The 16,675-nt window shown below is 48.0% G+C and overlaps 2 protein-coding genes across 3 annotated transcripts in view; both read left to right on the top strand.

Annotated features, from left to right (window-relative positions):
- The window catches only part of RTF2 (replication termination factor 2), a 40,289-nt gene extending 31,400 nt beyond the window's left edge, over positions 1 to 8,889 (top strand). Inside the window, exons 6-9 of one of the 2 annotated variants that reach the window (XM_004282298.4) lie at positions 4,473 to 4,586; positions 7,443 to 7,497; positions 7,605 to 7,700; positions 8,511 to 8,889. In XM_004282298.4, the coding sequence (XP_004282346.1) occupies positions 4,473 to 4,586; positions 7,443 to 7,497; positions 7,605 to 7,700; positions 8,511 to 8,689 (444 nt within the window). In that variant the 3' untranslated portion in view covers positions 8,690 to 8,889. The remainder of the gene's footprint in view (positions 1 to 4,472; positions 4,587 to 7,442; positions 7,498 to 7,604; positions 7,701 to 8,510) is intronic. The other variant, XM_012537626.3, reaches the window with a different exon arrangement.
- A 383-nt stretch (positions 8,890 to 9,272) lies between these two features.
- Positions 9,273 to 13,214, top strand: LOC101282688 (protein FAM209). The gene is made up of 2 exons (XM_033410297.2): positions 9,273 to 11,773; positions 12,703 to 13,214. The coding sequence occupies exons 1-2, from the start codon at positions 11,267 to 11,269 to the stop codon at positions 12,967 to 12,969; spliced, it is 774 nt and encodes a 257-aa protein (XP_033266188.1). The 5' UTR covers positions 9,273 to 11,266; the 3' UTR covers positions 12,970 to 13,214.
- The last annotated feature ends 3,461 nt before the right edge of the window (positions 13,215 to 16,675 follow it).

The following is a 16,675-nucleotide window of genomic DNA, read 5'->3' as shown; positions in this document are numbered from 1 at the left end:
GTGGAAGAACCTGAGAAAATGATGCGGAGAGTTGCCTGCGTGCAGCTTTGTACTCCCATAGCTCTAAGGGAGACACAGAGTAAAACCAGCCATGCTGAACGGAGTGTTGTAATAAATGGACCAAAAAACGGGCTTAATGTATCAGCTTCTTTTATTTTTTTTAATTTATTTATTTTATTTATTTATTTTTGGCTGCATTGGGTCTTCGTTGCTGCATGCGGGCTTTCTCTAGTTTCAGTGAGCAGGGCCTACTCTTCGTTGCGGTGCGCAGGCCTCTCATTGCGGTGGCTTCTCTTGTTGCGGAGCACGGGCTCTAGGCGTGCGGGCTTCAGTAGTTGTGGCTCGCGGGCTCTGGAGCGCAGGCTCAGTAGTTGTGGCGCACGGGCTTAGTTGCTCCGCGGCATGTGGGATCTTCCCAGACCAGGGCTCAAGCCTGTGTCCCCTGCACTGGCATGCGGATTCTTAACCACTGTGCCGCCAGGGAAGCCCTGTATCAGCTCCTTATACTGATGTGATTCAACTAAAAGTTTTGAAAGATGAAAATTCTAATAAATAAAACAGACATAGAGCGTAAACATGTAAATTACAAAAGCGGCGCTGTGAATACAGTGGGGTGTTTTATGTTTCTTAAAGCCAAAAAGGAGCTGTCGTCTTCTGCTTTTTAGGTTAGCATAAGTTTTTTTTCTCCTTCCTTTACGTGGTATGATGGGCATTCTCACATGTTGTAAGGAGTGTGAAGTTCATGACCTTCTAGAGGAGCTATTTGGCTTTAAAATTTCACTCCCTTTCATCCTGGTTTGAAATATTTCTTTAGGTCATGTTCTCATTCCTTCATTCAGCAATTATTTACTGAACATCCACTGTGTGCAGGACCCTGGGCTTAAGACTCAGCTACAGCCATGAAAGATAAAGACAAAACCTTCCCATTTGGAGCTTACAGTGTGACAGAGGGAAGCCCTGTTTTAAAAGTCAATACACACATACAGGCATACGTTCATTTATCATAAGCCATGAATACAGGAAACAGGGTTCTGTGATAGAGAACAAGCAAGTCTCAGAAGTGGAATTTGGGGGTCAAAGATGCATGTAATCAGTTGTTCATCACAATTATTATTTGTAGGAACAAAGATTGAGAAACCACTATTCCACTTGTTTGTGATATAAATATACAGACATAGAAGCATATTACTCTTGATTCTGTTTCCTTCAGCACTTTCCTACTGGCCTTTTTTTTTTCAATATTTAAAAAAAATTAACATCCAGAGGTCATGTAAATATACAACGTCTAGTCTGCTTTTCTATTTAACATATACTGAGCATATGCTGTGTTGTCGAAAACTCTTAACTGTATACGCTTCCTTTTTAGGAATGTATTATGATTTATTTAGCCATTTCCCACCTTTTTTGGACATCTGAGGTACAAGTCATAAAAGGAAGCAAAACTGAAAATGAATATGTGATTTCACCTGTACGGGAACAGTACACATAGAAAAATGGGAAATCCAGGTGTTTTCTACTTTGTGTACCTATTACTTTTATAAGCAAAGAGAGGGTCAGTCCCTTTGGGCCGCTGGCCTTTGCAGCAGCCCCACTCCCTTTCTAAAGCCCCCCCCGCCCTTTAGTCCACGGAGGAGAGCCCCTGTCTGGCAGCTGACATCGTGGCAGAAACCTGCTTCCTGCCCTGGTTTTACTCGCCTCCAGGGACAGGCTGCTCCACGCAGGGCCCTGGGTTCCAGCAGAAGCCTGGTGAGGTCAGGCATGACCCCAGAACAGGTGCTGGGCCCGTAGCTGGAGGGAGGGCCATGTGCTGCCGTCCCCAGGGGCTGCCCGCTCAGGTCCAGGCAGTTGAGTCCTTGAGGGGTGGGTTTGGTATTAGTGGATTTTTTGAATTTTGGAGACAAAGAGCAAAATATCTCAAGTTTTAACGTGCAAGGTTCCCGGCTCAGTGTTGTTACTAGCAGCTGATTCAACTCTAGGACTACAACTCGGGTACAACACACCACAGCTGTAGGCAGGACAGGGCCCACCGTCACACGTAGACAACTAAACAATCATGTGCAGGGAAGGAGGCTGCGGACCACTGGCACGATCAGTCAGACCCGGGCAGCAAGAGTGGTGGAAAGAGGCGCAGAAAGCCCGCGGGGGAGGAGGGTGAGGGCTGTGACGGGGCAGGGGAGCAGATACGCTAAGGAGGGTTATTGACGCCAGAGCCCCAGCCCCAAGCCCCACCAGGGCTTATCTACCACCTGATTCTGTTCCTGCAGATCCTTTTTCCTTCTCTCTCCAAGGAGGACAGCCCCCAGGGGAAGGCTCTGCCCCAGTCTCCCACAGCCCGGGGCTTCCCAGGTGGCCTTCCCCTGCAGAGGGGCTGTTCCCCTCCCCTGGCCTCCTGGCATCTCTGTTCTCCAGAGGCAGCCCTGGCCAGATGCCATACCAGACGCCCCCTGTCTGTGCACAGAGCTCCTCTCTGTGGCACCAACCTCAGGCTTTGTGGGTCTTTACCACCTTAGAAAAAGAGCCGACTTTGACCTAGAGCTGTGGGTTTTGGACACAGAACCACAATAAATAACCCAGCTAAGGCAGCGGCCAAGGAGAGTAAGCAGACGGTGACCGGCTCCTCTGTGTGTTAAGAGGTGCTGGGAAAGCTGTGGCAACTTTTAAGAAAAAGAGCCGTTGTGTGGCTTTTCTTGTGCTGAGAATGTTTTCTATGAGAGAGATACTGGGCGTGGACTCGGCATACGGCCGTCCTCACGGCCCAGGTTTGTCCAGTGATCCAGCAGGGCTGTGTAGCCCTCAGATGGTAAGGGGCAGAGACCCAGGCAGAGTCTAGAGGAATCCACGTGAGGCTTCCTTATGCTTTCTCCCTTCCACGAGGGGGCACAACTCCCAGCGAGGAAAATGCAGCAGCTCGTACTGTCATCCCTCCCTGTCGGTTGGGGGGCTGGGGGGATTGGCCCAGGACTCCCGCATATACTGAAATCCGCACATGCTCAAGCCCCTTATATAAAGTGATGTAGCGTTTGCGTATAACCGACACCCATCTTCCCGTTTACTTTAAGTCATCTTCAAGTTACTTATAATACCTAATATAATGTAAATTCTATGTAAATAGTTGTAAATACAGTGTAAATGTTACGTAAATAGTTGCTGGTCTATGTAAATAGTTGCCAGGACCTGCACTGGTACGTGGCAACTGTTTATATAGTATTCAAGTGTTGCTTTTTGGAACTTTCTGGAAAATATTTTCTTCCCAAATATTTTCTGTCTGAAGTTGGTTGAATCCATGGATGAGGAACTCAGGTTATGCGATGCTTCAGCCTAGGGAAGCTAGTTAGAGACACGATGCTGAGGGCTGGAACTTGGAGTTCCATCCGTGTTAGGAAAATGCAAAACTGGTGATGGTTGAGTGTTCAGTGCCCACCTCTGGGCTCCATTCCCTATGGCGTTACCCTTAATTCTTGCCTCAACCCGATCATGCTGGGAGTTCAGTTTATCCCCATTTAACAGATGCGGTAACTGAGGCCAAGGTCTAGGCAGAGGGACTCTGGAGAACCCACAGGAAGAGGGAAACAAACCCCTGAAATGGATGCTGGCCCAAACACTGTCCTCAGCAGGGCTGGCTCCCCAGGGAGCAATTGAAAATGCAGATCCCCTGTGGGCATGACAGTGGGCAGCTGCAGCCCAGGAAAGAGCCGAAATGCAGGCTGTGCCTCCGGAATGGTCCTTCCCCTCTCCTGCTGGGATTTAGTCCATTTACCCTAATTGGCCAACTTCCTAAACTCTAGAACAGTGGTTCTCAAAGCCTGGTTCCCCCACAGGCAGCATCTGCATGACCTGAGAAAACATTAGAAATGCAAATTATCGGGTCCCACCCTAGAACTCCTGAATCAGAAACTGGCGTGGGTCTCAGGGATCTCCCTGGAGATGCTGATGTAAGGTCAAGGTTGCAAACCTCTGTCTGGCATGTGAGATCCCCCAGCCTCTCCCTTTTAGCCTTGGCTCAGCTGTGTGTGAGTTTCACAGGCTCTTATTAAGTCAGTCCTCATGAGATGAGCCAGCAGTAGGTGCTCAGTAAGTATTGCTAATGATTCCTTAAACAGACATTTCCTAAACGTCCACCCTGTGCTTGGGTCTTTGCATGGGGCCCCTGGAGGTCGGGTCCAGTGGGGAGGCCTGTAAGCAAAGAAGCCCAACACAATTAGGAAGTGGGAGGAACCCTGCAGAAATCCAAGTTCCTAGACACCAGCCAGGGCCAGTCTGGCAGGCAGGCCTGCTATGCTACCCTGTACACAGAAACTTTCCCAAGCAGGGCTCGGGGTCAAAAACTGGCCAAGCCAAGGTGCAGGCGGGGAAACAACAGGAATTTCCCAAGAGCTTGAGGACCCGTGGTTGGGCTAAGAGTGAGGGCCTGAGGGTAGCTGCTTTCCGCGTGGTGACGGAATCTGTCGTCTTCTCTCTTTCGTCCTCTTCAGTGTGGGGCTGCCTTCCAGGAGGACGACGTCATCGTGCTCAATGGCACCAAGGAGGACGTGGAAACGCTGAAGAGAAGGATGGAGGGGAGGAGGCTGCGATCCAAGCTGGGAAAGGTACCGGAGTCCTAGGCTCAGTTCCTCACCTTCCCGAGTCTGGGCGCAAGTCAAGTCTGCAGGTTCTGCTCCAGAGCCCGTCGCAAACCCGCCAGCTGTGCTGCTGGTGCTGGTTCGGGGTTCGCTGCGATCGAGGTGTTTTTTATGACCAGGTGGGCCTGGGCTCTAGAAGATTCCAGGCGGCCTTGCTGGGTCAAGCTCAGTGGTCTGCTCTGCGCTCGGCTGCCTCATCGGTGAAGGGGGGCGGGGGTTCACGCCACCTGCGGGGGGCGGGTGTGGGCAGGAGGGTAGAAAAGCTCAGGCCTGTGAAGTGCGTCCAGAGGGCAAGGCGGCCACCACGATTGCTGCGCGGACACTGCGTGTAAGAGGCTTGGTGTCACACCTTGTAAAACTGAGGAGGAGTGAAAGACACCACCCCCAGCACCTCTGCAGAGCCTGTGCGGCCCAGGTTTGAACGTCCTAGAGATCTGGGGGGAGCCCGGGGCCTGTGCTTCCCACCCACTCCTGGGAGTGCAGATGCAGATGCGCGCACGCATGCAGCCACACACACACGCATGCAGACACATGCAGACACACACGCACACGCATGCATGCGCACACACACACACGCACGCACGCACACCCCCTCCCTGCACTCCCTGGAGCGAGGAGACAAGCAGCCTTCCCCCCGTGGAAGCCGCTGCCTGGCCGTCCCGAGCCTCCCCTGGCCGCAGTCTTGAGTGGCGCCCTGGCGATACTTGCTGATGCCCGGTGCTCTGGGTCGGGGGTGCTGGGGTGAAGGCTTTGCTTTGCGCCCCAGGTTTAGAACCACCTTCCATAAGCAGTGGAATCCGTGCTTAATGATCTGATGTGATGAGCAGGCTCAAAACAGTTGATCAGCTAAGAAATCATTCAATGTGTCACTGATTCTGGATCCAGTAGTAAATTTTGTTGTTTCTTGAGTACTTACAGATGATAGCCATGGTCTTTTTTTCTTTCTTTAAAAAAAAAAAAAAGGTTCAGGGTAAATGTGGGAGAAACTTCATGCCATCAGAACTAAGGCAAAAGAATGCCTAAAGTATTAGAAAATTAGTTTCAGTGTCCTGAGGACATAAAGTTGTGAAGAGAAATAGACTGCCTGGTTCTGTGCTACTGGCTGCATTTACCAGTGATGTAATAATTAAAGATTTTTCAGCTTTTTCATTCTTTAAAATCATAATAGAGGAAAGTGCAAGACCGTATCACCCTGGAATAATACATAATTCATGGTCATGAGGCTTTAAAAAGCTGAGAATATGATAGCAGTATCGTTATTGTGTGTGGGCCCAGAATTCTCAGAGCCAAACCACTGGCATTTCCTCCTTTGATAGCTTCACTTAGGTAGAAAATAGATAATGTGTGTGGATGGTTCTGTAGTACAAGGAATTGTGCCCAGCTTTTGTGATCAAATACCAGTAGAGGTGCTCCGTGAAGCGGTCTTGTACAAGGTTATTGCAATATTCATGAGAAAGAAAGAGACGCTCTGTCATTTAAAGGGGTGAGTTCGGGTTTAGAAGCGAATAGAAGTTTGAGGTATTTTTGAGGACATTTACCAACTTGTTCTTTGTTGCTACTATTGATCAAGTTCAGTTTTTAAGAAGCACAAAAGGGAAAAATTGTATTTTAATGGAAGCTCCTAGAGACATTGGTATGGTCATTAGCCTTCTTCTTACTTTAGTGAGCTGTCTCCTCTGTCCCAGGCTTCCTGCCAAGTTGTTCAAAGCCCGGTGGAACTAACACACCCCTCTCCGGAGGCAGGATACTTCCCAGACCTTCTGGGAATGCTTCCTAGAGACGGCTACCAGGAAACCAAAATATTTCCCCAGTATACCCGCAGCTGGAGACAGGGCATAGCATTTCCTGTCTAAGGCCTCATTGCTCGTGCTTTTCAGATAACCTCAGCTCTGAATGGAGGGCTTAGAAATAAGCAGCTTTCTGCATTTTTTTTTTTTTTGAAGGATGACGTGTTACCCTCACAAATGTGAATGCATGTCTTGCATGTGTGAAATGAACAGGATGTGTTTATGTTTTATGCAAGTGTTACAGATCACGTAGCATATACATATTACAGGTTCAGGGCCACTGCCTGAGCCAGGTCTTTGATGTTTTCTAGTGATGGGAGCCTTCAGAAACGTTCAGGCTGCGTATCTTTAATGCCACCTTTTGCATGCTTAGGAAAACGGCATGTTTAAAGTAAATTCTCTGAGTGAACGTAAGTCCTGTTTGTCCTTTCTGTGATTGAATCAGCTGTGTGGTTTCAGAACGGTTTGTTGCATTCCTTAAATTTTTGCTGACCAATTTAACGATTATGAGCGACAGCATTCTAACAGAAGTGATCCAGAGCTGAGGAGAATTGGCTCAAGTGTTCTTTAGTACAGACCTCAAGTCCTTACAGTTAAATACACAAGTGTCAGAGCAGTTGGACAACTTTGAAGAAGTCTTCCTGGAAAGGTTGAGATTCGGTACTGGCTGGACTTATGTTATCATCCAGGTAACTGCTCTTTTGTGTGCAGTCGTCACCATTAACACGGACTGTTACCACTGAAACCTGTCCTCCGCATTTAGATTTTTTGAGGATGTGGTTTTGGAATGTAACTATACAGCTGAGCAGATCTCTGCGGATGTATGTCATGTGAGGCCAGAGTGCACAACTGGAAACACGTGGGGAGGCCGAGGTTTAGGGCAGAGGATCAGAGTCCTCTTCAGCGGGAGGCCTGCCCTGAGTGACCCATGTTGGCCTCTCACTGGGCTCCCGGACTGGCGGGAGCCACACTGACACCGAAATCAGTGCATCTGAGCACGTGTCCGCCCCTCCCCCCACCCCCTTTCTTTTCACAGAAAACAAAGAAACCCAAGGTGGCAGAGTCTCTCTCAAAATCAGATGTCAGTGAAGGTAAGATGCTCAAAGAGGTCCTTATCTTAGCAAAAATAAGGCCATAGGCCTGTTTCCTAAATAAGTTCCTGATGTTGTTTTGTTTTGCTTACTTTGTTCTTTCACAGAAGCCCCAGGACCGTCAAAAATGAAGACAGGGAAGCCCGAAGAAACCAGCCTTGATTCTCAAGAGAAGAAAACCACCTTGCCTCCCAGAAGTGCAGGTGGGTCCTATTGAGATGGCAGTGGGCCACTTAGACAGCTGGGAACCTGCGTGGGTGCGTCACGGTTTTGCTGGCGCGAATTCGAGAACTCAAGCTCGTCCTAATGGTGTCTCTGAATAGTTCACTGAGCTCTCTTGGCGGGTAACTAAGAAACAGTTGATTCACCTTAGAGCAGGAGCCCTCTCGGGACAGAAGGGGTGCGGGCACAAATGCCAGTTTTCCTGTGGAGTCTGCACTTGGTGCCAGGCTAACAAGGGGCGCCGAGGCCTGACTCAGGCGTTCCCTAATTTAAGGCTGGGGCTCGCTGTGCACCACGTGTGCACTCGAGCCGGCCTTCCTCCACCTGCTCTTGACCGAGAGCCGTTCCATTTGGTGCATAGTCCAGAATTTAGTGCCTTTCCCTGGAAACTCACTACCTTTAGCAAAGAAAATAGTATTTCACAAAGAAGAAAAGCACAGATTGAAGAGGTAAATAAAGGAGTGTGTAATCCTGTGGTGTAATCGCCCTCCAGAGTGTTCATGGGTTCCAGTACCCCGACACACACCTCAGCCACCTGGCCTCGGGATCTGATGTACGTCATCCCCAGAGCTGGGACCAGTGCTGAGAATATATAGCAAGTCGTGATGAGTGTGATTTTAAATACGGTAGCTTCATGTGTTTTTAGGACTTGGCGATTGAGATAACGTATTTCAACATTCATCCCCAGAAAGCAGGAGGGAAATTCCTGGGATTAATGAACTTTTGAGGATGTGACATCTGGAATAATCTGTAGTCCCAGCTTTAAAGTTTTGGGCTTTTCATTTTTCCAGCAGCACAGGGGAGCTCTTCCGGAAAAGCCGGGAAGCCTCCGTGTGGAGCCATGAAGAGGTCCATCGCCGACAGCGGAGAGTCAGAAGCTTACAAGTCCCTTTTCACAACCCACAGCTCCGCCAAGCGCTCCAAGGAGGAATCGGCCCACTGGGTCACCCACACATCCTACTGCTTCTGAGGCCCAGGGCGCGGCCTCGGCGCACCCCACAGCTCGGAGCCGGCGTGGCAGGGCAAGACGGGGGCTCGGTGACCCTGCCGGCCCCACCCCGTCACCCTCTCCACTCACCTCCCCCAGTGCGCGTGGACCCGCCCACGGCCGAAAGCACGCTGGCCGCACTATTTATGCTTAAAATAATTAAAGATGCCAGATTCCTCATGGGTATGTGGTTGGCTCATTTTGACTCAGACTCTTATGGTTTTGCTCGCGGTGGTTAATTAATTAAACAAGCCAAGTGAAACCGAACTTGAGGAAGGGCGAGTTTGAAGTGCATTCCGCCTGCAGGGCTGTGGGCTGTAGGAGGGGTCGTCTCGGCGCCAGGGAGGGGACTGAGGGGGCTTCCTTGCTGATCGCCTTGATGAGAGAGGAGGTTTAGTTGGCACCCGATGATTTCGTACGAAAATAAAGTAAGTCTAAAGTCTGCTCTTGTTCTCATCTCTGTATTTTTCTCCTTTCTTCCCCGAACGTTGAGTAAGAAAATTGCAGCCATTGCACTGATAGCAATTGTAGTTCTATGACATCATGTCAATTCCACTTTCTCTCTCAGAAGATTATAAAAGGGGGAAACTGTGCATAAAATTGGTGTATCTTATCCATAAAGTGTATTGAAGTGAATAATTAATGAAATTCTCCTATGAGACTAAGAATCAGGAACATCCAGGTTCAACACTGCCTTTCTGGAGACAGTTGTATCATTCAGATGGTTCTTTATACCAGATCCAGGGCCCTGGTTTCCATGAAAAAGCAGGCAAAGGAGCTGGGGGAGGAAGGTCGGAGGCAGGAGGGAGCAGCCTCAGAGGGAGGATTCTGGGGAGGGGGTGGAGAGCCGAGCGCAGCCTGCTCCGTCCCGGGTCCTGTGCCTCAGCGGGGTGGGAAGTTGGACCTGAGGACGTGTTGACATTGTGAATATAGAGGAGTTTTATCAGAATGACACTAACATCAGTGAATTTCTGTTGTGGACTTTTCCAGAACAAACCTGAAAATTATCTATTTTCTTTCCCAGATCAGCATTTATATACCTTTACATCCAGATAAGTCTGGTTATAATAGCCGTGCCTATTTCCTAATCAATTCTTGGGCCTCGCGCCCCCGTAAGCCCTGCACAGATGCTCTTGGCAGGGAGCCCCACATCCCCACCCCAAGCTGGGGGAGGATGTGCCCCAGGGCAGTCTGTGCCGCCGGATCCCACTCTCCGTCTCTCCTCCTGGTTTCAAACCATCTCACAGAACTTCATCACTCAACACAGTTAGAGGCACAGGGGAGGCACCCAATGGACCCTTGGTTATATCCAGCAGAAGGCTTTATTCCCCGGGAATAAGTGTGAATCAGGTGACCCAGCGGAACAGGTACAAGCCCTGCGTTCCATTAGTTGGGACTTTTTGTTTCATGTCATTTTTAGAAACTGATGGTTTCAAGTGCACTGGCCGTTGAGCCCTGGCTGTACTCCTGGCAGCGGCCTCTGTTGTCCTGCAGGCTGTGTCCCTCTCGCCTCAGAGTCTTCACACCTGCCTGGACGTCAGCCACTTCCCCATCTTACCCAGCCAGCTCCTGATCATCCCACACGTTCCACCTGAATGTCTTTTTCAGGAAAGCCTTCCTGCCTGAACCAGCCTAGAGCTGCCCCCTTGTGTTCTCTTAAAGCTCTCTGTTCTTATCACAAATGTTATTTTTTTCTTTTTTGGCCACACCGTGCAGCATGCAGGATCTTAGTTCCCCAACCGGGGGTTGAACCCGTGCCTTCTGTATTGGGAGCGTGCAGTCTTAACCACTGGACCACTAGGGAAGTCCCCCTATCATTTTTTTTTTTTTTTTTTGCGGTACGCGGGCCTCTCACTGTTGTGGCCTCTCCCGTTGCGGAGCACAGGCTCCGGACGCGCAGGCTCAGCGGCCATGGCTCACGGGCCCAGCCACTCTGCGGCATGTGGGATCTTCCTGAACCGGGGCACGAACCCGTGTCCCCTGCATCGGCAGGCGGACTCTCAACCACTGCGCCACCAGGGAAGCCCAGCCTTATCACAATTTTAATGAAATAAATGATACTCTTAATTAACTCAGGCATTGCACACTCAGGTGAAGTCAATGAGTGTAACTGTGAGGCGATAGGGAGTGGTGGGGACTGTGGAGAAAACATGGCCACCTAGAGGGGCGGTTGCTACTCAACTCCAGCAGAGAGGGGCCCCCGTGTTACCAGATGGTCCATACTTTTCAAAGGAAACTTAGTTTCCTTTGAAATCTGGCCTTTTTAAATGAAGCCCTCCCCCCACCGACATTTAAATATTGGCAAATAATCATTTTCAGAAACAATGTAGGCCAAAATACATCAGTGGCTCCTAGTCTGTAGCCTCTGTTTTTTTGGTTGTTTTTTTTTTTAGCCTCTGGTTTAATATCTTTCTTTCCCACTAGGCTCTCAGCTCCACAGGGACACATGCCTGGGCTGCTCTGCTCACCACAGCATCTGCAGTCAACAAATAGAAAAACAAAAATAGATGGACTCTCCCAGTAGAGCATGAGGGTCAGAAAGAACACAGTGGCAAGGAGATGGCCTTCTATCACTCCCCCGCCTCTCTTTTTATTGCCCTCTGGAAATTTCGCTATTTCCCTTTAAGCCCTACTCCCAGGCAACCCCTGCGAGCCTCTTTATCCTCTGCCCTGAAGTCATCACATTGGCCAGAGCTGGTTCTGGCTCAGGGCCTTTGTGACATCACCAACCGCCCAGCCCAGCCCTGGTTCCCAGTCTCCGGGTGCAAGGGCAGACCAACCCACCATGAGCCACTTTGTCCCCCATCTCTGCTCACCATGCGGACACTGAAATGGTTCTTGCTCTTTCCTCTGTGCCTCTCCTGCGGCTATGCCTTTACGTTTTCTTCTCTGAGAGATAAAGCCAGAGAACCCCAGGAGAAGGCGCCTTGCGGAGCGCGCTTTCGAATTCGGCAGAGTCTCCCAGAGCACGCCCAAGGCTGGCTTGCGAGCAAGTGGCTCTGGCCTTTCTTTGTTGTCGTGCTGTATGTGATGCTAAAGTTTCGAGGAGATAGTGAGACGGGTAAGGTAAGGATGGCTCCGTATTTCACACCACGTTGATTCCACCGCAGAAAGCTTAGACTCAGAGGAACACGTACTCTGGTTGTTACAGGCAAGACGGTTAAGTACAACGAGTATGAATACAGAGTACCTACTTCTGGTCCTGAGAAACATTGGCTAACTCATTTCCCGACGTGTCCTTAGGGAGGATGGGAGATCTTAACTCACAGAGGTGGGGACTCATAGTTGAAGACCACCTTCTGTTTACTGGGCAACTAAAGCCTTGGCTCAATAGTTATCCTGTTAAATCAGATGTTTCAAATTGAGGATAGATTCAAGAACTTGGCGTGTTTCAGGTCAACATTAGTTATGGAGGCAGACTCACTGCCCCTGATTTTTAATTTCCCTAGCGTTTGAGTCATTACAAGTTGCTGAACTGAATGGAAATGGTATCATTTCCCTGGTAAAGGAAAAGACCTGTCATAAAGCATCAGAGGTGTAAAGAGGTAACAGCCTGTCCATAAAGTGGCTGAACAGCTCTGAGAAGAGGAAGGGAGAGAAATACGGCAGCATGTTCGCTCCTGGACAAACCCCCCGCTTCAGGATTCTGTGTCCAAACTGATGGGAGCAGGGGTTGGCAAACCTTTTCTGTAAAAGGCCAGATAGTTGATATTTTCAGCTGTGCAGCCCATTCAGTCTGTGTTGCAAGGACTCAACTCTGCTGTTTGAGCATGAAAGCAGCCGTAGACAGTATGCAAATGAACGAGCCTGGCTGTGTTCCAATAAGACTTTATTAACAAGAAAAGCTGGTGGGCCAGATTTGGCCATCGTTTGCCAATCCCTGGGCTAGATCAATGCTAGAGCCAACTTCTCTTAGGTGGGCCCAGCTCTCTTAGAATTGTGTCAAAACCAGCAACATCAACAGTATTATTCACCCCGAATATCTTTCTTGACAGGAGCAGAAGAATCCTCCGGCCCCTCGAGGCTATTCATTACGCTCTCCAACAAAGAAAAATCAAAATGCTTCCCCCAGCGAAGACCATGCATTCAATATCCTAACCCAGCTCGAGATGGACCTTGTGAAATTCATGTCCAAGGTGCAGAATCTGAAAGCCGCCATGGCAACAGGCGGTAACCTCAAGCTTCTCAACTCAGAGATGCCTGCAGCCCCACACAATAATATTACAATATATGAGATATGGGGAGAAGAAGACTCCGAGTGAGTGGATTTGTGTGTCAGAGTAGGAGAGAAAAATTTGAGTGTTTACAAACCATAGGCAAACTAGTAAAACTATTCTGAAGAAAAAGAATTCTCGAATTTGGGGCCTTTTTCCTTTCTCTTTTTTTAACCTTGAAAAAAGTGTGAGACCAGTAGCCATAGCAGTTATTGTTTTGTTTAACTGTTGTTTTTTGTTTGTTTGTTTGTTTGTTTTTACATCTTTATTGGAGTATAATTGCTTTACAATGGTGTGTTAGTTTCTGCTTTATAACAAAGTGAATCAGTTATACATATACGTATGTTCCCATATCTCTTCCCTCCTGCATCTCCCTCCCTCCCACCCTCCCTATCCCACCCCTCCAGGCGGTCACAAAGCCCCGAGCTGATCTCCCTGTGCTATGCGGCTGCTTCCCACTAGCTATCTACCTTACGTTTGGTAGTGTATATATGTCCATGCCTCTCTCTCGCTTTGTCACAGCTTACCCTTCCCCCTCCCCATAGCCTCAAGTCCATGCTCTAGTAGGTCTGTGTCTTTATTCCTGTCTTACCCCTAGCTTCTTCATGACATTTTTTTTCCCTTAAATTCCATATATATGTGTTAGCATACGGTATTTGTCTTTCTCTTTTTGACTTACTGCACTCTGTATGACAGACTCTAGGTCTATCCACCTCATTACAAATAGCTCAATTTCGGGCTTCCCTGGTGGTGCAGTGGTTGAGAGTCCGCCTGCCGATGCAGGGGACACGGGTTCGTGCCCCGGTCCGGGAAGATCCCACATGCCGCGGAGCGGCTGGGCCCGTGAGCCATGGCCACTGAGCCTGCGCGTCCGGAGCCTGTGCTCCGCAACGGGAGAGGCCACAACAGTGAGAGGCCCACGTACCGCAAAAAACAAAAACAAAAACAACAAATAGCTCATTATCATTTCTTTTTATGGCTGAGTAATATTCCATTGTATATATGTGCCACATCGTCTTTATCCATTCATCCGATGATGGGCACTCAGGTTGTCTCCATCTCCGGGCTATTGTAAATAGAGCTGCAATGAACATTTTGGTACATGACTCTTTTTGAATTATGGTTTTCTCAGGGTATATGCCCAGTAGTGGGACTGCTGGGTCATATGGTAGTTCTACTTTTAGTTTTTTAAGGAACCTCCATACTGTTCTCCATAGTGGCTGTATCAATTTACATTCCCACCAACAATGCAAGAGGGTTCCCTTTCCTCCACACCCTCTCCAGCATTTACAGCAGTTATTGTTTTGTTCTTGCCTTCCTCACTTCCTCTAGAGTGGAGGGTGGTGAGAAGTGCATGGACAGAGGCATTAGTGTAGGGTGACATTCTTGGCCACTGTGCCATGGCCCTTGTAGAATAAGGCTTTTGGGAAATTTGTGGTAAGATGCTGATATTATTTTCTTAATAACTATCTTTACAGTAGCTATTTTTGCAAAAGACAGAACCTTTTTTTATCTTTATGATTTATTATATTACAAAGGACAACTTTATAGGTTTTAAAATGAAATAAAATAAAAAATTATTGTTAGGAGGTGTGTGTGTCAAGGGGATGGTGGATTCTAGAATCATTTCATTTTCTTACCACCAGAAAAGTCATCTTATTCATTCTGTCTCATGGGTCCCATGCATTGACTTTTCTACTACAAAACTAACAGTTACATGTGTCTAAGTGGATTCAGAGAAATGGAGAATCAAACCATGTTTTAATGTAATTCAGATATAGATGAGCTAACCAGGGGTTCCCAAATTGGTCAATATGAATATTCTTTATGATACTTATTTAAAATATGGGTATTTGGGCATGTTTGTATGGCTAATGGAAACTACACTTACTCCAGGCTGTTCTGTTAGCTCATGACCTCTAATCTAGGCCAGCCTGGTAGTTTTAGAGACATGCAGGGACTTCCCTGGCAGTCCAGGGGTTAAGACTTCACCTTCCAATGCAGGGGGTGCGGGTTTGATCCCTGGTCAGGGAGCTAAGATCCCACATGCGCCTAGTGGCAAAAAAACAAAACATAAAACAGAAGCAATATTGTAACAAATTCAATAAAGGCTTTAAAAAAAATGGTCCACATCAAAAAACATCTTAAAAAACAAAAAAGAGAGACCTGCAGGTGCAGGCCTGGGCAGAGACGTCAGCTATGCGAGACCATGGAAATTCCCTTATTTCCACTTCAGTCCAAATTAAAGTGGGCTTGACTCTCCATCACCTTCCTTCCCAGCCATAAAGAGTTCAAAGAGTTCATCCTCATCGTCGGAGCACAGTCCTCAGGGTCAGTCGCACATACGTGTTCGGGAAGAGACCTCAGATCAGAGCCGGCCATCTCTTCCCCTCTCGTAACTGTGACGCTACCTTTGAAAAGTGGTCCCTGAACCCTTTACTTTTTGCCGAAACTTCAACTTCCAGGATGTGGAAAAACTGGAAGGAGCTGAGACGCCTCCTTTGTGCCTTCTGTTCTCTTTCTGGGTGTTTTCAAGCAAATGGGACTATGTGAGTTATTTTCACAGCACATTCTGAAGAAATGCAGATAAGGAAAAAAGACTTTGGTTTTAACCTGTGATGTCAACATGGGGCACATTTTAGATTAGAATAGAGATAATGTAAAGGTTGCCAAACCATGGCTCATGGGCCGGATCAGCCCACGGCCGGTTTTTGTACAGCCCATGAGCTAATAATGGTTTTTATACTTTTAAATGGTTGAAAAAAATCAAATGATGAATTGTATTTCATGACATGAAAATTACATGAAATTCGGGAATTCCCTGGCGGTCCAGTGGTTAGGACTCTGCACTTTCACTGCCGAGGGCCTGGGTTCGATCCCTGGTCAGGGAACTAAGATCGGCAAGCCACAGGGTGAGGCCAAAAAAAAAAACCGAAAAATTACACAGTGACCATAAATAAATTTTTATTGGAACACAGCTGTACCCATGTACATATTGCCTATGGTTGCTTTTGTGCTCTGTGGCAGAGTTGAATTACTGCACAGAAACCATTTTGGCCCCAAAGCTGAAAATATTTACTAACTAGCCCTTTACAGGAAAAGTTTGCCAATCCTAGTTTATGCTAATCTTATTTATATGTTAACAACCAGAAAAGGTGTTCATCGAGAACCAGTGTATTCAATAACCTTCACAAATAGCCCCTCTTTGTCTGATGGGCAAAAATGTAATTTCATCATATTTTTGTGTCTACTTTTGTCCAGGTCACTACCCGCTAATGAAGGGAATCCTAAGAAAGAGCAGAACATCAAAATGCCTTATAGCAAGTCGATCGAGGACATAAATGAGAACGAAATCTGCTGTACAATTGGATTTAGCAATTCCCATAAAATAGCATCCCGGGTCTTTGCCTCGCCCTAACACAGAGCTTTGCAGACCTCGGTGTTGCCTGGAAAACAGTGTTTCCTCACCCCAGTCCATTTCATGCAATATTTTCAGGCAAAAATGCATTAGATATAGATGGAGAAGCCAGAGCTCCACAAAGCTGCTCGGCTCTGTTGTTCCAGGGTCAGCTCAAACCCCACTGTTACCACACTCCGCAGTGACTCAGCAAATCGTAGCCGCTGGATCGCTGTAGTTGTCTACACCTGCTGTCTCTGTCAGAGGAGGTTCACTCGGGTGGTTGGCAGAATTCCTAGACAAGACCCCTCTCCTGGGGGCCTGAAGGGGCCACTGCCATACGCGAGGTGATGGGTC

Source organism: Orcinus orca, chromosome 16, assembly GCF_937001465.1.
Source record: "Orcinus orca chromosome 16, mOrcOrc1.1, whole genome shotgun sequence".
In the NCBI taxonomy this organism is placed as follows: Eukaryota; Metazoa; Chordata; class Mammalia; order Artiodactyla; family Delphinidae; genus Orcinus; species Orcinus orca.
Note: the sequence above shows the minus strand (reverse complement) of the source record. Positions and strands in the feature narration are given on the sequence as shown.

Bases quoted from the DNA above. Each gene is read 5' to 3' on its own strand.
- LOC101282688 (XM_033410297.2), top strand. From the start codon at position 11,267: ATGGCCTTCTATCACTCCCCCGCCTCTCTTTTTATTGCCCTCTGGAAA. The intron at 11,774-12,702 runs GTAAGGATGGCT...CTTTCTTGACAG, and splicing joins GAGATAGTGAGACGGGTAAG to GAGCAGAAGAATCCTCCGGC.